This window comes from Syngnathus floridae, chromosome 11 (genome assembly GCF_059516105.1).
Source record: "Syngnathus floridae isolate MCC-2025c chromosome 11, RoL_Sflo_1.0, whole genome shotgun sequence".
Classification (NCBI taxonomy): domain Eukaryota; kingdom Metazoa; phylum Chordata; class Actinopteri; order Syngnathiformes; family Syngnathidae; genus Syngnathus; species Syngnathus floridae.
In genome coordinates this window covers 1,086,549-1,110,112 of record NC_142423.1, presented here as the reverse complement: position 1 = coordinate 1,110,112, position 23,564 = coordinate 1,086,549, and the positions used below count along the sequence as shown (strand labels likewise).

Genomic DNA, 23,564 nt, shown 5'->3' with positions numbered 1-23,564 from the left:
GTCATGCGTCAAATCATTTGAGCCGGCCGGAGAGAAGCCTCCGTGGAAACTTGACGCTCGAGTGCACATGACACTCGTGTCACAAGTGTCTCGGTACTTTTCATGCTACTCTAGTTTCTGATTAGCAAGATTATTGCCATGCTTTGGATATGATAACATTTGTACAATCATTCCATCCAAATGAGCCGGAAGTGATGTCATCAGTCAGTGTTGTGCACCACACTAAAGATGGGCTACATCGCTGACGACAGGCGTCACATCATTTGAGCCGGCCATCAAAGTTGAGCGAAACTAAACACCTGAAGGTGGGCCGGAACCGGACAGCATGCTGGCGCGGCTCAGACAAAAGTGTTGACAGTGAGGTGCTGCTGGCGCACACTCGCCTTCCTGCCTGCATCCATGGAGGAGCCCGACGTGATCTGCGTACGGCACGAGTGCCTCAAGGACATCTGCTGCTTCTCTGTGCCTCCCGCTTGTCCGGCTTGCGGGCGGTCCCTGGCAGGAAGATGCCTGCGGGAGGCATCGCTCAACATCCCGGACCCGTTACTTGACGGACACAAGATGGCCTGCTGCCTCCTGGTTGCGCCCACTGACCGCCATGCCGATTGGTACGCACACACTTACACACACACACACACACACACACACACACACACACACACACACACACACACACACACACACACACACACACACACACACACACACACACACACACACACGACAAGGGATCGAGCCAGAGCCGCCGCCTCGAGCAAAAATGCGCCAATTGTTAACATGAAGAAACTTTTTCTTCCAAAATATGCATCCACAAATCCAATTCCATTGCAATAGCCATGAATTTCTATTTCAAAATATCTGCGGGTGATTGGGGAGGTAAAAATGAACGGGTGGCTTCCACAAACAAGCGATCGGCACAAAAAGTATTTTGTTCTTGACAAAATCCCTCAGAGTGGAAAAGGCAAATCTTGGCCAAGGTAATGAATGATACAGTTCAGTTGTCTTTCAGAGGCTTTGATGGCACATCGGAACTTCACGCAGGAATCGCCAACAATTCAGGTGGGCTCACAATCAAGGTTGCTGTGAGAATGGAGTGGTCGCCACTGAAGGTCTCGGTGTGCACATGCAGGCGTGGTGTACAACTACACGGGGTCAGGCATGCGCCGAGACCGCAGTGGCTGGCGCGCTTGCGTGAGCGTCCCACTTGTCAGACCCGACGCCTTCCGCCTCCTGGCCCAGTGGGACCTGCATCTGGAGAGGTTCTCATGCGCACCCCCATGGGACCCCACCAGGCACAGGTACGCACACGCCCCAATGAAGAGACTCGGGGTGCCTCTCAGTGGGAAGGTGCTCGGACAAAGCCCGTGGTCCCTAGTGAGCTCAGATCTTCTTTGCATGTAAATTGAGTTCGTGTCTTTGGTTGCACTGTGGCATTTACCTCGGGCTGCCGTTGCTGCATTTCTGCTCAGTTTCTGCGAAGACACACAACTGCCTGACGTTCTGCGTGGAGTTTGTGAACAGCGTGTTGGTGGCGGAGGGCCTCGCCAGAGGTTGCGTGAACAGAGACGCTTTCACGCGCACCCTGATCGCACCCGCCGTCAGCCGATTGTGTGAGTACGCGGCGCTGCGCCGACGCCTTTGACAGCAACAATTTCACGTGGCCCAGGGATGGTCTTCGCTGGCTACTTGACTGCTTTCTCGTCTTTCCGCTCGCACTTTCTCGACATTGGTCTGGACGCACAAATGTGAAATGAGTAAAGAAATCAGCAGTTGCTTTTTCGACAGTGCTTGTTTTTGTTTGTCCTCACACACAGAGGACGGAGTCACAGCCAGCTTGCAGTAGCATCTCCCATTCCAGTTCAAAGAGGACAGTTGTTGACTTGAGTGGGGGTGTGTGCGCTCATAATTGAGGGAGGGGTGCACTGTGGTGATGTCATCAGGCAGGATGATTGCATATATATGTTGCACCTGTTGAAGTAAATGTGAATGTTCTAAATTCGATCCCACGGCGTGCTGTGTGCAATTTGTTCCTCCACAAATGATAAGTTTATCCAGTTATCGAGCACACGGAAATGGGAAACGCAAAAATGTGCGGCCCCTGACTACCGTATTGGCCCAAATATAAGACGATGTTTTTGCATTGAAATAAGACTGAAAAAGTGGGTGTTAGAGATTTGCTCACTCCAACTTATTTTTCAAGAACCACACGGGAGACAAGTAAGTCCTTTTAGACACCTGCAGGTGGAGAGTCCATTCGTCGCTGTGCGTACAGCGATGTTCGAATGGAGGTCTCAACTCTCCCAACTGCAAGGACATATTTATTAAGAGAAACAGAGTGGGGGGAAGAGTAGGCTGAATAGGAAGCCCTTGTGCTCTAGTCAAAACATATCAGGGGGTGTTTTACGACCTTGTGTAGGATCTTATTCATTACCGGTTGCATTCCAACATAATCATACGATAAGGATAATCTGAAAAACCCTAACAGTGGGGGTCGTCTTATATTTGGGGTCTAGAAATTATACGCATTTTCACTTGTGCGCAGCGGTAAGTTAAAGGTTGCTGGTATCGACTGAGTATGTTGCTGTGATCGCGTGTGTCTTTGACACAAAGTAAGTATATACATTTCGTTGTTACTACTGCCCACTGTTTTGCTGTTTGTCCGATCACGGTTTGCTTTGTGTGCGCGCCGTTTGGTTGACAGCTCTTGTTAGAGTTGTGCTCACTCCAACTTATTTTGCATGAACCACACGGGAGACAAGTAAGTCCTTTTAGACACCTGCAGGTGGAGAGTCCATTCGTCGCTGTGCGTACAGCGACGATCGAATGGAGGTCTGACTCTCGCCTCCTGCAAGAGCATTTTTATTAAGAGAAACAGGGTGGGGGTAAGAGTGGATTGGATAGGGTTGAAGCCCTTGACCTCTAGTCAAAGCATATCAGAGGGTGTTTTACGACGTTGTGTAGGATGGGACAAGCTAGGTTATTTATTACAGGTTGCATTCCAACATAAGCATAAAACTAATCTAGCTAGGTTATTTATCACAGGTTGCATTCCAACATAATCATACGATAAAGATAACCTGGAAAACCCTGACAGCTCTGACGCACTCCTTTAAGTTTGCCTCGCATCGTACGAGTCGCCGTTACGCAGCGGCACGGCGACTAGCGGTCGCCAGCAAATGTATTTTGTTGTCTTGATCGATGACTTATGTTTGGTGTGTTGCCGAGAGTATTTCATTGATGGTTATTTATTATTATTTGCCAATAATTCAGTAAAGCAATCAAAACTGAACCACGTCTTCCCTCCTGTGTTCTGACTGACATCCGGGGGTGAAAAGAGCATAACCATCCGAGCCAGTCCTCAGGCTCCCCAACAATAGCGGTAGCAGTTTGCATTATTTTATTAATGCTATGCTCGTCGCAGACGACAGGAGTGAAAAGCCCGACGACTACGAGCCGCTTCCGGGCGGACCTCGTCAACCGACACGTGCTGATCACCGAGCCCGAGCATATCCGCGACCTTCACAATCAGGTGCCTCCAACGTCGCCCGCCACATTCGCTCTTTGCAATCGATCACCATGAAGCCAGTGACTGCACAAGTGGCGATTGGTTGTAGTTTTGGAACTTGCATCAGTACTTGGAGAACTTGTGGTGCGCGACGTGATTCACAAACGAATAGAATAGAATAGAATAGAATGCCCTTTATTGTCATTTTACAATCCAGTCGTACAACGAAATTGGAGAGCTTCTCCCTTTTCAGTGCAAATAAGTATGAAGAAAAAGAAATCCTAACAATAAACATTACAAAAATTAAGAAGTATAAAGGAAGTATAAAGAATAAAAGTAAAAGTATCTTATTTACAATCTTTACAATGTGGCTATTTATATTAATATGAATGAGGTATGTACAGGAAGTAAATAATAAATAGTTATTGCACGTAGCGTTGACAGCAGCAGTGATATTGTATTATAGCTGGTGTTAGGTTACGGATTTTAGTTATTGATCTGACTCCAAATTGCGATCAACACTTAATACATAAATTGCTATGTCCTAATCCACACACTGGCGCACCTAACAATTTTGCGAGTTCGTTCTGTCAAAGAGAAGACCAGTAGATCAATCAGACCAAATTTACCAATTGTTTATTCCTGACAAAGCGCACTAATACAGGCCTGGGTCCCGGGTCCCTCACACGAAAACTCATGCGTTTTTGTGACCACCAAAAGACGACACATTCTTCCGGGTTGCCCAGTTTTGAAGAAACACAACATGAATATTGAAGCATGCAAAATATTGTGAGATGATTGGTCGATGGCCATCTCCTCCCCGTCCAGGTGTTGCTGAGGTCAGGCGGTTGGGTTTTCCCCGCGAAGCCCGGCCACATAGACGTGCTGTTGTTCTCGTTTCTCACCGACCTTGAGGTGTTCTCGTCTGGTACTCCCTATCTGGGCCTATTCCACAACACTTCGAAGAAAACAAGTTCATGCAGTTTGCCTGCACATTCTTCGCCACCCACCAATCCACACGAGCACTCCAATACTAGATATTAATATGATTATAAGTTTAACACAACCTTAAAAAATATGTTTGCAAACTCCCGAAAGCACATTTCCCTTTACTGGTGTTGTTTCCTCTCAGAGTTCAGTGTGGTGATGGCTCTTGGGAAGAAACTGTCTTTCAGTCCTTGTTCTGTTGCATCTGTCGCACCTCCCAGAAGGAAGCAAACAGCTGGGAGGCGGGATGTGTGTTGTCCTTGATGATATTGCGAGCTCTGCTGACGCACCGGGTGGTGTACATGTCCGTCAGGGAGGGGAGAGGTCAGCAGACGATCCTCTGCGCTGCTCTGACTGTCCTCTGTAGCCTCCCTCTGCCTGCAGCAGTGCAGCTCCCGTACCAGGTGGTGAGGCAGTACGTCAGCAGGCTCTCAATGGAGAAACCGTTGAAGGCCAGCAGCAGCTTCCATACTGTTCTTCCTGAGGACTCTCAGGAAGTGTAGACGCTGCTGAGCCTTCTTGATGACAGCTGAGGTGTTGCGTGTCCAGGAGAGGTTATCAGAGATCTGGACTCCCAGGAATCTGATGTCGTGGACCCTCTCCACGCTCTCGCTGTTGATGTAGAGGGGAAGGGGATCCCTTTTTTTCCTCCTGAAGTCCACGATGATCTCCTTTGTCTTTGTGGTATTCAGAGCCAAGTTATTTGCTGAGCACCAGGTCGTGAGCTTCTGGACCTCCTCCCTATAGGCTGTCTCGTCACCATTCAAGATCAGCCCGACCACTGTGGTGTCATCAGCAAATTTGACCATCATGTTGTCGCCGTGCAGTTGTAGGCATAAAGACAGTAGAGGAGGGGGCTCAGCACGCAGCTAGGTTATTTATTACAGGTTGCATTCCAACATAAGCATAAAACTAATCTAGCTAGGTTATTTATCACAGGTTGCATTCCAACATAATCATACGATAAAGATAACCTGGAAAACCCTGACAGCTCTGACGCACTCCTTTAAGTTTGCCTCGCATCGTACGAGTCGCCGTTACGCAGCGGCATCATTGATGGTTATTTATTATTATTTGCCAATAATTCAGTAAAGCAATCAAAACTGAACCACGTCTTCCCTCCTGTGTTCTGACTGACATCCGGGGGTGAAAAGAGCATAACCATCCGAGCCAGTCCTCAGGCTCCCCAACAATAGCGGTAGCAGTTTGCATTATTTTATTGCAATGTTTTTCCTTATTTATATTTGTTTCAAGACTACAGTTAGACTTTACTTTGATGGTTAATGCAGATTGGTTTATCTACATTTCAAAAACCAGAAGCCATTCATTTACAAATGTGATTGCACTTTAGTTTAAATATTTAAATGTTCAGATATTAAGATGTGATAGACAGTTTTTGCATGATTTGAATGAGGCTAAATAACATGCTTTTTCTCTCGAAAATATTGTTATAATCATTAGTTTCAGATGTAATTATTTTCTGTATAAAAATTAAATTTGATGTTCAAAAAGTCTTTTTTCAAACTTGAGTCTTGAAAAAGAGGAGGTCGTCTTATAATCGGGGTCGTTTTATATTCGGGCCAATACGGTACTTGAAACGTTTCAAAAGAGGCACTAAACCAAAAAACTCACTGCTTCCCAACTAGTATTACAAACTGTGAGCTGCAATTACATTGAGCAATAATCAGGACTGGCAAGAATAAAAAGTGCTGGTAATACTAAGTACTAAGATAAAAAAAGAAGTACATAAGTATTTAGACTTGTCAACAGCATGACTTAGTTTTCTGCATACCATGGGTGGAACAAAGCATATTTATGGCTCTAATTTTGTTCAAATGTTACGTTTCAACAATGTACTTTTGTAGCTCATTTAAAAAAAGACACACATTTTAAAAAAGTAACAAATCTGTCATTGAATGGGATTATATTTGGAGGTGCTTGACTGCCCTATTATTAAATCAAAGGCTTAATTATTGTGCAATAAGGTCATCGCCACCAGAAACTACTTACGACTACGGAGTTTTCCAACCGGAAGTAGCATTTGCGATCGTGCACAAGATCTATATCCCGCGCGATAATTTCTTCGGTTTTACACGAGCTTTTATTTTGGTGACACTCAGTTTTTTTCCCTCTAGCCCAAAGCAAGCGGCCAGTTTGCTAGCACGGGAGCTAACGTTTGGTCCTTTCTGGTCGCTAAACTGAACTGCGTCCGATTGGCCAGCGGCATGTTTCAGGCTGATTTTCGGCCGCCCCGGGGGCGCTGCCGGGTGGACGAAGAGTACGTGACGCCGCTCCCCGTGAGCCTAAGCTCGTCGCAGACGACAGGAGTGAAAAGCCCGACGACTACGAGCCGCTTCCGGGCGGACCTCGTCAACCGACACGTGCTGATCACCGAGCCCGAGCATATCCGCGACCTTCACAATCAGGTGCCTCCAACGTCGCCCGCCACATTCGCTCTTTGCAATCGATCACCATGAAGCCAGTGACTGCACAAGTGGCGATTGGTTGTAGTTTTGGAACTTGCATCAGTACTTGGAGAACTTGTGGTGCGCGACGTGATTCACAAACGAATAGAATAGAATAGAATAGAATAGAATAGAATAGAATAGAATAGAATAGAATAGAATAGAATAGAATGCCCTTTATTGTCATTTTACAATCCAGTCGTACAACGAAATTGGAGAGCTTCTCCCTTTTCAGTGCAAATAAGTATGAAGAAAAAGAAATCCTAACAATAAACATTACAAAAATTAAGAAGTATAAAGGAAGTATAAAGAATAAAAGTAAAAGTATCTTATTTACAATCTTTACAATGTGGCTATTTATATTAATATGAATGAGGTATGTACAGGAAGTAAATAATAAATAGTTATTGCACGTAGCGTTGACAGCAGCAGTGATATTGTATTATAGCTGGTGTTAGGTTACGGATTTTAGTTATTGATCTGACTCCAAATTGCGATCAACACTTAATACATAAATTGCTATGTCCTAATCCACACACTGGCGCACCTAACAATTTTGCGAGTTAGTTCTGTCAAAGAGAAGACCAGTAGATCAATCAGACCAAATTTACCAATTGTTTATTCCTGACAAAGCGCACTAATACAGGCCTGGGTCCCGGGTCCCTCACACGAAAACTCATGCGTTTTTGTGACCACCAAAAGACGACACATTCTTCCGGGTTGCCCAGTTTTGAAGAAACACAACATGAATATTGAAGCATGCAAAATATTGTGAGATGATTGGTCGATGGCCATCTCCTCCCCGTCCAGGTGTTGCTGAGGTCAGGCGGTTGGGTTTTCCCCGCGAAGCCCGGCCACATAGACGTGCTGTTGTTCTCGTTTCTCACCGACCTTGAGGTGTTCTCGTCTGGTACTCCCTATCTGGGCCTATTCCACAACACTTCGAAGAAAACAAGTTCATGCAGTTTGCCTGCACATTCTTCGCCACCCACCAATCCACACGAGCACTCCAATACTAGATATTAATATGATTATAAGTTTAACACAACCTTAAAAAATATGTTTGCAAACTCCCGAAAGCACATTTCCCTTTACTGGTGTTGTTTCCTCTCAGAGTTCAGTGTGGTGATGGCTCTTGGGAAGAAACTGTCTTTCAGTCCTTGTTCTGTTGCATCTGTTGCACCTCCCAGAAGGAAGCAAACAGCTGGGAGGCGGGATGTGTGTTGTCCTTGATGATATTGCGAGCTCTGCTGACGCACCGGGTGGTGTACATGTCCGTCAGGGAGGGGAGACGATCCTCTGCGCTGCTCTGACTGTCCTCTGTAGCCTCCCTCTGCCTGCAGCAGTGCAGCTCCCGTACCAGGTGGTGAGGCAGTACGTCAGCAGGCTCTCAATGGAGAAACCGTAGAAGGCCAGCAGCAGCTTCCATACTGTTCTTCCTGAGGACTCTCAGGAAGTGTAGACGCTGCTGAGCCTTCTTGATGACAGCTGAGGTGTTGCGTGTCCAGGAGAGGTTATCAGAGATCTGGACTCCCAGGAATCTGATGTCGTGGACCCTCTCCACGCTCTCGCTGTTGATGTAGAGGGGAAGGGGATCCCTTTTTTTCCTCCTGAAGTCCACGATGATCTCCTTTGTCTTTGTGGTATTCAGAGCCAAGTTATTTGCTGAGCACCAGGTCGTGAGCTTCTGGACCTCCTCCCTATAGGCTGTCTCGTCACCATTCAAGATCAGCCCGACCACTGTGGTGTCATCAGCAAATTTGACCATCATGTTGTCGCCGTGCAGTTGTAGGCATAAAGACAGTAGAGGAGGGGGCTCAGCACGCAGCCCTGTGGTGAACCAGTGCTCAGTGTGCGTGTATAGTAGACATGGGCAAACTATGCCCCGCCGGCCACATCCGGCCCATGGGGTCGTTTAATCCGGCCCGCCAAACTTGAATAAATTGTATTATTGAACTTTTATTTGGGTCGTTTTCCCTGCTATTAGTATGTTTCCCCTATAGATGGGGAAGCGCCCGCCCGCGCATTTACTACGAGAAGCCGTGTCAGAAAGCTCGGTGCACACTCACAAGTGTGTGTACGTACTAAGTAGTACGGACCCGGCGCACTCCGCGCTCTATTTCCATCAGTGCCGAATTTCGAGTGTGGGCTGTGAGGTCAGCAATCTCGTAATTCGCGCGCTCAGTGGCCTAGTAGTAGAGTGTCCGCCCTGAGACTGGAAGGTTGTGGGTTCAAACCCCGGCCGGGTCATACCAAAGACTATAAAAATGGGACCCTTTGCCTCCCTGCTTGGCACTCAGCATTAAGGGTTGGAATTGGGGGGTTAGATCACCAAATGATTCCCGAGCGCGGCACCGCTGCTGCTCACTGCTCCCCTCTCCCCCAGGGGATGGATCAAAATCACATGGGGATGGGTTAAATGCAGAGGACAAATTTCACCACACCCAGATGTGTGTGTGACGATGATCATTGGGACTTTAACTTTAACTGAGCTTTCAGATACAATTTTACGTTAATGCCACCCACAAACCTTCCCCTGGAATCCTTCCATTAAAATGAGTGGCCCGAGGAAAAGAAAGGTGGACACTGAGTGCCGAGTGTTTAAAAAAAAAGAGAGGACAATTTTGCTCGACCTACGCGTGTGAGCAGACGTTCCGCCACATGAACGTCAACAAAGCCCGTCACAGCTCTAGGTTAACGGACCGACACCTCGGCTCTATCCTAAGAATTACCACAACAAATTTTACTCCAGACCATGATGCACTAGCAAAAAAGAGAGCCCAACAATACTATTGATTTCTTTATTACTTTATTTAGAAGTATTCTTTCACTGATTCTTCAAGATGATGTATTTGGTCAGAATGTTTGCCGTTTGATGTGATTTTGCCTCATTAGATAAACATATTTCATAAATCTGACCTGCAGGCGCTGAAGTGATGGAAACTATTATTCATAATAACAGTGTCATATTTAATGAGAATCACTGATAGTAGTTTTTGGGTGAAATATTTTTTTAATGCTGTTAATAAATGCATTTGTTTTCAACAAGCTTTTTTTGAATATCTATGCTTTACTACCTACTAAAAGCACAAACCTTTTATGCAATGACCTTTACATGTCATTTCTATTACTTCACACAAACACTCCATCCATCTGCTCCTGGTTCGGCCCCCCGATCAAAGTTTAGAACCAAATTCGGCCCGCCAGTCAAAAAGTTTGCCCAACCCTGGTGTAGAGGAAAGGTGGGGGCCAAGTCTCACAGTCTGGGACCTGTTGGTCAAGAAGTCCTTAATCCAGGTGGATGTGAGAGGGGGGAGGCTCAGAGTGTCCAGCTTTGTGACCAGAATGTCCAGGATGATTGTGTTGAAAGCTGAGATGTTGTCCACAAAGATCATTCTCGCATAGCTCTGCTGCTGTTCCAGGTGACTCAACACAGCATGCAGAGCGTCTGATGGCTTTCGCTGTCTTAGGGTGTATTCAGACCAGAAAAATCTTTTAGTCCGCTTGTTAGGTCCATTGTTACGGTTCAAATTGCTCCCATGTTATCTTGCTCCCCGAATCCAGTTGCAGCCGTTAGGGCAAAGCCAGTTCCGCAATCTTGTGTTTCATGACTGCAGATTCGTCACAAGCGACATGGAACTTGTCTGACTGCAAAACTGTTCAAATTCTCAATAAAAATGTGGAACGAAACGTCTCGTTTACATTTCCGACCGGCTGCAAGAAATAGCAAACACTAAAAAATAGAACAGTAATAAACGGGATTTGAACCCGTGACACAAAGTAATAAAGAAAAGCTCACTGGCCATATTCAGACATTTTGCAAGTAAAGTATACACACCACGCTTGTGATGATCTGTGCTCCCACTGGACAGCAATGACCAGGACCACACACAGAGCACAGACCCGAAAATGGAGGAAAACATGCGAGTCCTACGCGCTGCATTCCTGCTCTGCATATTTGTGCTGTTGGTTCGGATCAACGCTGTTTGTAGTCACACCTGAAGCGAACCGAGCCCACTTTAATCCCGTTCTTTAATCCACACCAGGATTTGTTTGTGTGTATTCACACCTGCATAACCCTGGTCCTTTTAAAGTGGACCAAACAGCCAGGTCTGAATACACCCTTAGCGCCTCAGTTAGAGAACAGCCAAACCGAGTACAAAAGATAGGTTGAGAATCAGATTCAGTTTTACTGGCCAAGTTTGTGCATGCCAAACAAGGAATTTGACACCGGTTGATCTCAGCCTCTGTACAACATTTAAGTGACTGACAACATTCAGGTGGCTAACAAACAGACTGTGACCTGGGTGAGAAGGGTCTGTAGAGATGTTACTTGCAGGTCCTGGACAGGTACAAGTCTTGGATAGATGCGAGGTTGGTCCCGATTATCTTTTCCGCAGTCCTGATTGTCCGTTGCAGCCTGTGCTTGTCTTGTTTGATGGCCGATCCAAACCAGACCGTGTTGGAGGTGCAGAGGATAGACTGGATGATGGCGGTGTAAAAGGTCTTCAGCAGCTGCTGTGGCAGGTTGAACTTCCTGAGTTGTCGAAGAAAGTACAGCCTCTGCAGGGCCTTATTCCAGACAGAGTCTATGCGGCCGGTCCATTTCAGGTCCCGGGAGATTGTGGATCCCAGAAACTTGAAGGTGTCTGTGGCGGGAGTAGCATTTCCTCCATTGTAAAATGCACCAAATTATTTATTTTAAATAGCTGGTACTGGTAATTAGAAGAATACAATTATTCTGTTTATATTCATATTAAGCTATGTGAAATTTTGGTGTATAGGTCAAATAAAAAACAATTATTAATCAGTAGAATTTATTCTTAACTTCTTTAACTTTTCCTCGAATGACAAAGCCGCTGCATCTCTGGGTGTGAAGTTTGATAAAAGGTCCTTGTTGGGCTTGCAGTTTTGCTAGCAATGCATCAGCCTCTGTTGCGCGCTCTTTATTAGACAGATTTCTGTATTTTTTCTCAAGCTTGGTCGTGTAGTGGTGACTCAAATTATATTCTTTAAACAGAGCGACCTGTGTGACACAAACCAGACACACGGCTTTACCTTTCAGTTCTGTAAAGAAATACTTGGCAGTCCATGTCTTGTTGAAAACACGGCACTCCTTGTCAACTTTTCTTTTCTTCGCGTCAGCACACATTTTGAGGGCAGCATTACTTCGCGCTGTTCACCTACACGCACAGCTCACATTCACGCACGCTACACGGAAGTGCGACGCCTTTCAAAATAAAAGCAAAGCAGTTGTATTGCATGTACGACACTGATTTTTTTGTTCATTAAGTTGTAATCAAATGTAATTTATGATTGCGGGCCGGATAGAGACGCACAAAGGGCCGGATAAGGCCCGCAGGCCGTATTTTGGTATAGAGAGTATAGAGAGAGAAGAGCAGTGGGGAGAGTACACACCCCTGGGGGGCGCTAGTGCTGGTGGTCCAGGTGTAGGATGTGGTAGTCCCCAGCCTCACATGCTGTCTCCTGTTGGTCAGGAAGCTGGTGATCCACTGACAGGTGGAGGCAGGCACCGCGAGCCGGATGAGCTTCTGGTGGAGGATGTCAGGAGTGATGTTGTTGAACACCGAGCTGAAGTCCACAAACAGGATCCTGCCATACGTCCCTGGGGTGACTAGGTGGCGCAGGAAGTAGTGCAGCCCCATGTTGACCGCATCATCCACCGACTTGTTTGCCCGGTAGGCAAACTGTAGTGGGTCAAGCAGGGGCCCCGTGATGTCCTTCAGGTGGCTCAACACTAGCCTCTCAAAGGATTTCATAACCACATATGTCAGGGCGACAGGTCTGTAATCATTCAGTCCTGTGATGGCGGGCTTCTTGGCCACTGAAGCAATGGTGGAGCTTTTGAAGCACGAGGGCACCTCACACAGATCCAGGGAATGGTTGAAGTTTCGTGCAAAGGTGGGTGCCAGCTGTTCAGCACAGACTTTCAGGCAGGAGGGGGACACGCCGTCTAGGCCTTGTGCCTTCCTGACCTTTTGTCTCCGGAACATCTGACACACCTCCTCCTCGCGGGTCTGAAGTGCGGGCGTGGCTTCTGAAAGAAAGAGAGTAGGTGATAACGACGATGGAGGTGTGAACAGGGGGTTATGGGGGGAGATGTGGATGTTGATTGTGATGCAGGAGGCTCTGTAGTGTTGGTGGATCGTTCAAACCTGCCGTAAAACCTGTTTAGCTGGTTTGCGAGCCTTGTGTTCTCCACAGGACGGGAGTATGGTTTCTTTGAGCCCGTGATGCTCTGCAGGCCTTTCCACATCAGGATTGGCAGAGAGGTGTCTCTCCAGGTGCTCCCCATGGCACCGCTTGGCTTTCCTGATTTCTCTCTTCTGTTTCTAACTTGCAGCAGACTCACAAGCAGGTGGGATATGAATCAATACTCAGACATACCGGTGTAGTTACAGTGGTACCTCTCCTTACAAACTTAATTGGTTCCACAATCAGGTTTGTAAGTAGAAACGTGTGTAAGTAGAAGCAATGTTTTCTATAGGAATCATTGTAAAAGCAAATAATGCATGCCGGACTATCCCAAAAGTCACACTTTTTGCCCTGTTGCTCTGTGTAAAACGCACAGAAAACCGAAAAAACTGTTTTATTTTTGCTTTTTCAAACCTTTATAACAAAAAATAACTGTCACTATATTCTTGACCTAACATTTCTTGGGGGGGCCGGCTGTTCTAATTTTCTACGCTTGCTAAGAAATACCCCCGAGAAGACACAAAAAGTCAGACTAATAAGTTATTGGAATGTGCTCACATACTCGTCGTTATGTTTTGGTGCAATTAATGAGTTTTTCGACTATGTGAATGTGGTCATCGAACACACCTTGCGCAGAACGACTGAGAACTTAAAAAAAGGAAATGAAAGAAAAGGAAACTAGCTTGGAAATTGACAAACAAAAGTGTGTTCTTCATGTTTTTATTGAAAACAAGCTGTTGCTGTCTGTTGCACGGCAACAGCTTACGTCTTTCATTCAATGCGTGCGCGCTCTAGCAGCAGGGGATACTTACTTTGGCACAACACCAGCTATACTCCATCACAAACTCAATGATACGCATGCCTTTGCCATGCTCCTTTATGATTTCAAGTTTCATATTGATTTTCTTAGAAGACAGTGTTTTGACACTGTTAACGCACCAAGACCAAAATGGCAGCGCAAAGGAGACAAGGCGGGAGGAGGGCATTGGTGAGCCAAGTGCTTTGGTTCGGAAGTCGACAATTGGTTTAAGTAGACGCAAAAAAATCGCGAGCCTCTAGTTCGTATCTCGAAAAGTTCGTAAGTATAGGCGTTCGTAAGTAGAGGTACCACATCTACTGTAAGGTACCGGCCAGCTCCCTCGCTCACAACCGCAGCATCGCGTTTGTAGCTTTTACTTTGGCCTTCAATTGACTCTCGGGATGAAGCCACTAAGAGGACATGTATGTAACATTGACTTGTGGTGGTGGTGTGTCTTAAGAGTCTCTGTCTTGAGCCTCTCATGACAGGTCACTCTAGAGCAGGCCAGGACACAGGTGATTAGACCACCTGTGAGGATGGGTTTGGAGTCTGTTAAGTTAAAGTTAACTAGCGCTAGGCTAGACTTTCAGCATACACATAGCTCCTCGTGTAGACTAGAGCGCGACAGTTTAAATAGTGCTGCAGTACACATAAACACACTTTCTACTGGGGTAGTAGACAAATCCAATCACTCCGTCCCGACCGATCTTGCTGATGAAACGGTGCCTGTTTTAGACAACTTCACATGTGTAACAAATATTCATCATCAAATTCCCACGGTCGTTTCATCCCACCGCCCTAATAAACTTTTGAGAGGTGATATTAGGCCTAGAGAACACAATTTTACTCGCATCCCGTTTAAAAATCCTTCGATAGATACGCACCCTGATCAACCGATTACACTTAAATTCGGTTTTATGAATATTAGATCACTTCATACAAAAGCAGTTCTCGTTAATGACCTTATCACGGAACATAATCTAAACGTTTTTGGTCTTTGCGAGACCTGGTTAAAACCTAATGAACTGCTGCCACTTAACGAGGTCTCGCCTCCAAATTTTGTGAGCTCGCATGTGGCACGTCCTCGAAAAAAGGGTGGGGGTGTCGCCCTCATCTCAAATTCTGAGCTTAGATTTAGGCCTCGCTCAATTCACGTATTTAAAACATTTGAAGTTCTCATTGTGCGATCCACTGCGTTACCGTCACTCTATCTTGTTGTTATTTACCGGCCACCCGGGGCTTACTCTGGCTTCCTGGATGAATTTTCAGAATTTGTGGCTGATCTAGTGACAAATGCAGATAATATAGTTATCATGGGTGATTTCAACATCCACATGAATTCACCGTCAGAACCACTGACTTCGGCATTTCAAACTTTAATCGATACGTTTGGTTTTACGCAAGCTGTACAGGCAGCAACGCATAAGAATGGAAATACCTTAGATCAGGTATTATCCCGGGGACTAGCAACCTCAAATATAGCAGTACTGCCATACACTACTGTTCTGTCTGATCATTTCTTAATAAAATTTGAAATTTTAGTTCCTTGTCAAAGACAAGAGAGCAATCAGAATTATAGCAGCCGTAATTTTAACTCCATGACTGCAACTGCGCTATCTGAGTTACTGTCGCCGGCAACCGCCATGTTTCCCGCATACAGCGGCTCTATTGATAATCTTACAAATGAATTCAATGCGACATTATTGAAAGCCATCGACTCTGTGGCACCGCTACGTCTTAAAACTCGCCGTAGATGGCCAACTCCGTGGTTCACAGATGAAACACGTACGTTTAAACAATTATGTAGAAAGCATGAGCGCAGATGGCGTTTAACCAAACTTGAGGTTTTCCATCAGGCATGGAAGGACAGCCTCCTGAAATATAAAGATGCGCTTATTTTAGCAAAAACTCGTTATTTTTCGCAAGTCATTAATCTTAATAAAAACAATCCTAAATCCCTATTTGATACAGTGGCAAAGCTAACTCTGCACCAGCCGACCCCCGATAGCTCCTTCCACTCAGCTGACGAGTTTATGAAATTTTTTGCTCAAAAGATTGAGTCCATTAGGGACGAGATCAAGAATACCATTCCAATCGCTCCGCCGGTTACTAGCGCTGGGGATCATGCAATAACCCTCTCAAATTTTAAAAGCGTGTCCCTTGAAATGCTTACAAAATTGGTTAGTACGGCTAAACAAACAACATGTGTACTCGACCCGCTTCCAGCCAAACTACTTAAAGAATTATTTCCAATTTTAGGACCGTCCGTCTTAAATATAATCAATCTGTCTGTTTCCTCTGGGATAGTGCCAACAGCCTTTAAAACCACTATTATTAAACCGCTACTTAAGCGAGCAAATCTTGACCCGGACTGTCTCAGTAATTATAGGCCAGTTTCAAACCTCCCATTCATAGCAAAACTTCTCGAAAAAGTAGTAGCGCAGCAGCTTATTGATTACATGGTCGCTAATAATCGATATGACTCTTTTCAGTCTGGTTTTAGAGCTAATCATTCTACAGAGACAGCACTTGCTAAAGTGACTAATGATCTCCTCATAGCTATGGATTCAAATACGTCGTCTGTATTGTTACTACTCGATCTTAGTGCTGCCTTTGACACTGTAGACTTCGATATTTTATTAGGGCGTCTTAAAAGTTGTGTTGGTATCTCAGGGTCAGCACTAAGCTGGTTCAATTCCTATCAGACAGGACGCACCGAGTGGTCCATGGCAATACGTCCTCTGAGCTCTATAATGTTACGTGTGGTGTCCCACAGTTGTCTACAGTTAGTGCAAAATGCCGCTGCGAGGCTGCTCTCACGGTCAAGAAAATTTGATCACATTACCCCAATATTAGCCAAATTACATTGGCTCCCAGTCCATTTAAGATGGGACTTCAAGGTTCTTCTACTAACCTATAAATCACTGCATGGCTTAGCGCCTTCATATCTCGTCGACCTAGTCGTTCCTTATGTTCCGTCTCGTAACCTTCGTTCGCAAAACGCTAGTCTTTTAGTTACACCGAGGGCCAAGAAAATGTCTGCAGGGTCTAGAGCATTCTCTATTCGGGCTCCAGAGCTTTGGAATGCCCTACCAATGGATATTAGAACTACTACCTCAGTAGAAACGTTTAAAGACACATTTCTATGAGATGGCCTTTAACTAACTTGTAGTGGCCGATTTGGCCGGAGTTTGTTTTGTTCTCTCTGCCCACCCCCTCCCCGGCTGGGGAGGGGGTTAGGTGGCTCAAAAGCTGATAGCGGCTAGCTGGATTCTCGGGGACCAATTCAAGATGAAGAAACTGCAGCTCAACCCCCTTGAAGACACTGCCAGGACAGTCGCGGGCACCTCCGACATCCATTTTTTTCATTGATTTTCATATTATGTATTACTTGTGCCCTCTCTGCATCCATTACAACCTGGTGATCCTGAAAGGGGGATCCTTCCATCTGTGGTCCCTTCTCAAGGTTTTTCATTTTCCCCTGGCAGGTTTTTTTTTTTAGTTTTTCCTTGCCCTTTTGGAAGCTTAAGATCAGGGGATGCTTTGAGAATAATTGTCAATTTTGGCTATGTGAAGCCCTTTGAGACTGTTTGTGATTTAGGGCTATACAAATAAACTGGACTTGACTTGACTTGCCACCCATGAAATGAAAATGAAATTCAAGTAAACGTAATTTCTGAAAAAGGTCCCGTCCGGCGTCCGTCCTCATTTTGCAAACTGTGTCCGGACAGGAACATCCTGGGATAGTCCTCAGCACACGCGCAGCCCGAGTGAGTGACAATAAGGCCTTTGTGAAATGAAGGGAGGCATGAATTCTTTGACGTTAAGAAAAATGTATGTCTCATCCTTGTTGACGTAGTGAACCTTCGGACGCTTTGTGGTCTTTCAAGTGAACCTTCGGACGCTTTGTGGTCTTTCAGGGCTATTTTGGGAAAGGCATCCTGTCCAGAGCCAGACCGGAGCACGGAGTCTCCGACCGGTGGCAGCGTGAGTTGACGTTTGAAGACGGGTCGGGTATCGGCGTTGAACTCGTAGCTAATGCTATTTTGACCTCCCTGGCAGAACATGAGGGCTTCCTACTTCCGGTGGTCACGCAGGCCAGGTGAGCCACAAATGCTGTGAGAAGGCTTTGATTTTCTAAAGCTTTGACCCGAATACACGACAAGCACCCGGACACGTTCAGTGGAATATTTGTTCGTGGTGGCGACAAAGTGGGCCGAGTTAACAAAATCGCACTGTGCACCATACAGTGCAGGAAATACACACTTTGCCACCTGCCCTCTAGCGAGCATGTTGCCAAAACGTGATGAACGACTTGTGAATCCCTTCAAAGAAACGGACAACACGAGTGATATCATTTTCAATATGACAAGATCCAGAACCAGGCGCTGTCACAATTCTCCGCTTGAGGTGGAGAAGCACACCAAAGGCCCTTTGAGCCTTTACCACTGCGAGCGCTTCCATCACACCGCACCAGTTCTGAGACGCCTTTCCACGTTTGCTGTCCACTCCAGGTACGAGGAGCTGCTCAGGCGGGCCGAGTCCTCACTCTTGGCTCAGGGCTTGGCTCAAGTGGTCGTCAATCAAACGCTGCTATGGCTGCGTCAGCCCATCCGAGCGGACGTGCTGAGGCGGGAGGCGGAGGACGGGGAGGCGGCCCAATCGGACACACTGGCCAACCTCCGTTCTGAACCTGGTCGGAGCATGCTGCGTGAGCTTGGCCCAGCCTCGAGCCCAGACCTCAGAACTGACCAAGGAGCTAAATCTGAGCCTGATGATGCTCCTTTAGTTCCGGGGCCTGGTTTTGTTGTCATTGATGCCGGGCACGTGAGTCTTGTGACACACTTGAATGTTTTTTCGACCTTCCGTGTCATGCTCCCGGTGGTCAAGTTGAGTCTCTTGCTTTCCATGTTGATTCAGGTTGCCGCGCAGCTCAGACGAAATCCTTTACGAATGACCGAATTCCTGGAACTCGGCCCGGAGGAGGTCCACTCTTGAAACTTTGGAGTTGTTTTTTTCCATTGATGTCAATTGATTGATGGCACTTGAATTGGTCACAATGCTGTAGTAGCATCTTCTGGTATTGTCTGTCTTCTGTCTGTCTGTGTCTGTCTGCCTGCTTGTCTGTCTTCTGTCCGTCTTCCTGTCTGTCGGTCCACCTGTCTGTGCCTGCAGGCTTTCTTCCTGGTCTACGGCCTGGGCTGCCTGTCTGTCCATGAGCATCAGGTAATTGTCGCTCTCTTTCCTAGCGGTGAAAAGTACGAAAGTACAAATACTTGATTACTTTTACTGTACTCAATTACTTCTTTTCTCTCTAGGTTCCAGTCGCTAACAGCTAAGGGACATTTTCGAATTTCAGCCCGCTATGTGTGACATTTACCCTGTAAAAAAAAATCTAATTTCATTTCACACAGATGTTTTATAATCGAACGTGAGTGAATGAAAATTGAATGAAAAAGTTTCATTATTGCAATCACAACAGGAAATTCTTTTTAGAGTGAACAAAGACAATGGGACAATTTTGAACACAATGGTACAATTTTGAACATTACCGTTATCAGTGTGTATAGACTATACGTAAAATTGGCAGAGAACAGCAATATCCATCCATCCAGCCATCCATTTTCTGAACCGCTCAGTCCCCACGGGGGTCGCGGGTGTACTGGAGCCTATCCCAGCCGTCAACGGGCAGTAGGCGGGGGACACCCTGAACGAGTTGCCAGCCAATCGCAGGGCACACAGAGACAAACAACCATTTGCACTCGCACTCACACCTAGGGACAATTTGGAGTGCTCAATTGGCCTACCAAGCATGTTTTGGGGATGTGGAAGGAAACCGGAGTGTCCGGAGAAAACCCACGCGGGCCCGGGGAGAACTGTGAGGCGGACGTGCAACCCAGTGCGCCACCGAGCCGCCCAGAACAGCAATAATTTAGAAAAATTAAGAATGATGGCTTTGACCTTTTTCTGTCAGCTCATTTAATTGCCACTCGACAAGAACAACAATTGATAGTTTTCCCATCCCCCAACACTCCCACTCACTCAGAGGTGAAGAGGAGACCAAACCAATTTTACGTAACCTAGGGGTGACGTTATAGCTTTTTGACACAATTCAGAAAATGCACAGGAACTTTAGGCCTGTATTTAAAATATTATACATGATGTGTGTTTTTGGGAAGAAATTGACATGTGATTGACTTTAGGCCACAAATAATGTTGCACTATACAGTGGCTTCCCCCTTTTCATCATCCTCACAGGTGAATTGTTCCCCGCGGGCCCCCTCCCCTTCCCTGGCATTTCCCCTTGTCAGTGAGGTTCTGTGCATGCACAACTTCTTAGCAAGCATGTGCACCCGGTCTGCAACTGAAGTGGGCGCTAAATTGCCAATTCCCCTGAAGGAGGCACTAAATTGCCATTCCCCACACAGTGATAAACAGTGCAAAAACCGCCCCCCACGTGTCATAAAAACATGGCGCCCTGGGCAGCCTGCCCATGTTGCCCATGCCAAAAACCGCTACTGCACCTTGCCCTCCTGAGCCGATCTTTGCCTTGTTGTCACCTGACTGAGGCGAGTGTGTCCTCTGAAATTGCACAGGCGCCGCTGTCAATCACCGAGCTGTGGAGGCACTTGGTGGCTTTGCGCCCAGACTTTGTCAGCTCCTACGCGGCCTACCATCACTTTCGCAGCAGGGGTTGGGTCCCCAAAGGAGGAAGCGGCGCCAAGTACGGCGTGGACATGCGTAAGAAAAGCGGCAGCGCAATGGGGGGGATTGTTAGTATGATGTTTAACGTGACATGTCCCATTTTCCCCCAGTCTTGTACAGGAAAGGTCCTCCCTTCTACCATGCCAGGTACACACAGGACACCAAATCAAGTTTATTCATAGAGTCCATCACAAGATCCAAGTCAAATTATGGTTCTCAAAGTAAGGTGGGCTTGCAAAATCTTCAGGAAACTACAGGTGCAACAAATCGTGACTAAATCGACAGCAAATTGATAATCGCAACTCATTTCATAATCCGTTAATATAGTGGTCCTCGGGCGTGGATTATTTGGCACCAGGCCGCACAAGATAGAATAAATAACTTGCGTTATTTTACACCTTGGTGACGTGTACATAACATACCATTACTCATGTTATGTTGCTGGCACGATGTTATGAGGATGGTGCAAGTAAAGTTGCATAGAATACAGTGGATTCACATTTATTATACTGTGGTGTTCGCATACAGAATTCCCCTGTGGAACTAAGGTTTGAAGGCTTGATGGTGGTGTTTATGCGGTACGCACTTCCGTTGTTGTTCTCCTATATGACTGGTTGGGAAGACAGTATGATGACGTTTAGGATTGTGGTTGGTCTGTTTTTCAGAAATGGTATTGTAGTTCAAACACGGACGATTTTTGCGAACAAAACGTCCATAAACAATGTGCATTCGGTGATTGGTTTATTGACGCTTTCGACACTTGATTTAGATTTTCTAGAATTGTTTTTAGAAGTTTTCTTGGCAAAAATCGTGATGTCATCAAATACCGGGCCGTAAAAATATTGTCTGACATTAATCCGGTCCGTGGTGCTGAAAAGGCTGAGGACCACTGCATTAACACTAATGGCAATAGTAGACGTCAATGGCAGCCAGAGACTTTAGTTGAATTGGAGTTGGCATTGGGATGCCAAAGGGTCCTTGGAGGGAATTATTTCTTTATAAACCCTCCCTTGGCCCAAAAAGTTTGAGAAAACAATGCATTTGGTCCTTTCGCTCATGTGAAAACACGCCCTTCTTTGTCTTGCAGCTATTCGGTGATGGTGGAAAAAGTGGACGAACGTTTTCAGGGTTCAGCGCTGCGTGCCTTTTCCTGGCGTTCTCTGGCGACTTTGAGCAGGATCACCGCAAATGTCTCCAAGGTAACGCTGGCGGCGCCACCGCGCAATTCATCAACTGCCTTTGTCCCGCGTGAGCCAAAGCAAAGCGTTTGTTGCTCCGCCTACAGGAGCTGCTACTGTGTTATGTGATCCATCCAGCTGACCTGTCAGAAGCTGAGCTTGACTCGCCCGCCTGTCTGAGCAAGCTGAAGGTTCAGGTGATGCCGTGGTCCTTTTTCTCACAGGATTAACATGAACATCGACATTGTGCCTTCAAATGCAGCCAACGCTGACTCAGTTGCCAATCTTCCCGAGTCGTTCAGTGGGGAGACAAACCGATAGGGTGAGAGGAGCTTGCCACTGCCCCTTTCCAGCCATGGGAGGCTTTGATTCCGAGGGAATTGTCAAACGTATCGCTCTCCCACTTTGGCCATTCACGTTTGATCTAATTGAAACATTTTCGGGAGGCGAGCATCTACTCATCGTCACGTCCGAGCTTTTTTTCTTTTGCAAAGTGTCATGGTTGCTGTCTGTGTGCAGAACATCATGGTCAGCAGGTGGGTTTCCTCCAAAGAACGTGCTGAGCAAGAAGAGGTCTGATTGGCTGGCAGCAGAGGGGGTGGGTTATCTCCAAAGAATTTGCTGAGCAAGATTTCTGATTGGCTGACAGCAGAGGGAGCGCGGTCCACAAAGTAGCGCAACCTGGACATGAAGTTACGATAGTCATACGGTGCATTTCCACCATCACATTTGAGGAAAATGTCACATTGTGCGTTCCAGGTCTGAATGTTGCTCTCTTTGTGCTGTGCAGTTGCTTTATTTTGTACAGTAAATAAATCATGTTGTGAGTTTATTGGTCAAACTGAAAAGCTGTAGGTTTATTCCCGAAGATCAATGTTTTATTTTCTTGAACCGATCGTGAAAATTTAGACACTCCTTCACCTTAAAAGAAGAAAACGAAGTGCAAAGAACAAATGCATAATTTTCTTAAAGAAATGTTGTGGTGTCGTTTGATTCGACCTCTTCCAAACAAGACTTCAGCATCCTCTTATTGATGACTCCCTTTGCACATAACACACATTGTTCATTTGGTTTGCTTTGCGTCTGTTAGGGAACAAAGACCGTAGTAATGGACTGCAATTTGCTCATCGTTTGTATTGTCCAGTGGTGGCTCCTTTTGGCTTTTCTTCCCCCTCAGGGCTCGCCACAGCGAACCATCCGTTTTTGTCCAGATGGTTTGCATGAGAAGTTTTTGGCACAGTTTTTACGCCGCATGCCCTTCATGACGCAACCTTCTGCAGTTACCCGGGCTTGGGACCGGTGTTACGGTTCAATTTGCTCCCGTGTTATTTTGCTCCCTGTCTCCAGTTGTGTTCGTTAGGGTAAAGCGAGTGGCGTAATCTTGTGTTTCGTGACTGCAGATTCGTCACAAGCAACATGGAACTTGTCTGACTGCAAAACTGTAATAAATTCTCAATAAAAATGTGGAATGAAACGTCTCGTTTACATTTCCAATTGGCTGTAAGAAATAGCAAACACTAAAAAAAAATAAAAGATAGAACAGTCATAAATGGGATTTGAACCCGTGACGCAAAGTAATAAAGAATGAATCACTGGCCATCTTAACCGCTATGCTATCATACACACATTGAAATCAGGGCAAATTATCTTGAATATAGCCAAAACTAAATTACCCGGCGAGGGTACCAGTTGATCTGATGCCTGGTGTA

General features: G+C 46.1%; 2 protein-coding genes and 1 long non-coding RNA gene across 10 annotated transcripts; 2 read left to right on the top strand and 1 right to left on the bottom strand.

Annotated features, from left to right (window-relative positions):
* The first annotated feature begins 121 nt into the window (after positions 1-121).
* Positions 122-2,001, top strand: mkrn2os.2 (MKRN2 opposite strand, tandem duplicate 2). The gene is given in 5 exon segments (XM_088390613.1): positions 122-608; positions 1,010-1,059; positions 1,130-1,298; positions 1,470-1,481; positions 1,483-2,001. Coding segments are annotated over 5 exon segments (648 nt in total). The 5' UTR covers positions 122-399; the 3' UTR covers positions 1,691-2,001.
* Positions 628-7,008, bottom strand: LOC148390256 (uncharacterized). 2 transcript variants are annotated; one of them, XR_015861427.1, is made up of 3 exons: positions 6,503-7,008; positions 1,809-1,968; positions 628-1,731 (listed from the first exon to the last, which is right to left on the bottom strand). It is a non-coding gene; the product is annotated as an uncharacterized LOC148390256 (long non-coding RNA). The 2 variants fall into 2 exon arrangements; XR_015861428.1 differs by having other exon boundaries at positions 1,813-1,968; positions 6,503-7,007.
* On the top strand, positions 6,552-22,703 carry tsen2 (TSEN2 tRNA splicing endonuclease subunit). 7 transcript variants are annotated; one of them, XR_015861424.1, is made up of 12 exons: positions 6,558-6,918; positions 17,893-17,959; positions 18,035-18,074; positions 18,487-18,799; positions 18,893-18,958; positions 19,148-19,198; positions 20,569-20,713; positions 20,788-20,824; positions 21,765-21,876; positions 21,963-22,052; positions 22,158-22,301; positions 22,375-22,703. XR_015861424.1 is itself a non-coding variant. In XM_088390609.1 (11 exons), the coding sequence occupies exons 1-11, from the start codon at positions 6,718-6,720 to the stop codon at positions 22,179-22,181; spliced, it is 1,146 nt and encodes a 381-aa protein (XP_088246735.1). In that variant the 5' UTR covers positions 6,558-6,717; the 3' UTR covers positions 22,182-22,703. The 7 variants fall into 7 exon arrangements, 4 of the variants coding, with proteins under 4 accessions (XP_088246736.1, XP_088246737.1, XP_088246735.1 ...); XR_015861426.1 differs by having other exon boundaries at positions 6,552-6,918; positions 20,788-20,903; positions 22,158-22,703; XR_015861425.1 differs by lacking the exon at positions 22,158-22,301 and having other exon boundaries at positions 6,553-6,918; positions 20,788-20,903.
* Positions 22,704-23,564: the final 861 nt, after the last annotated feature.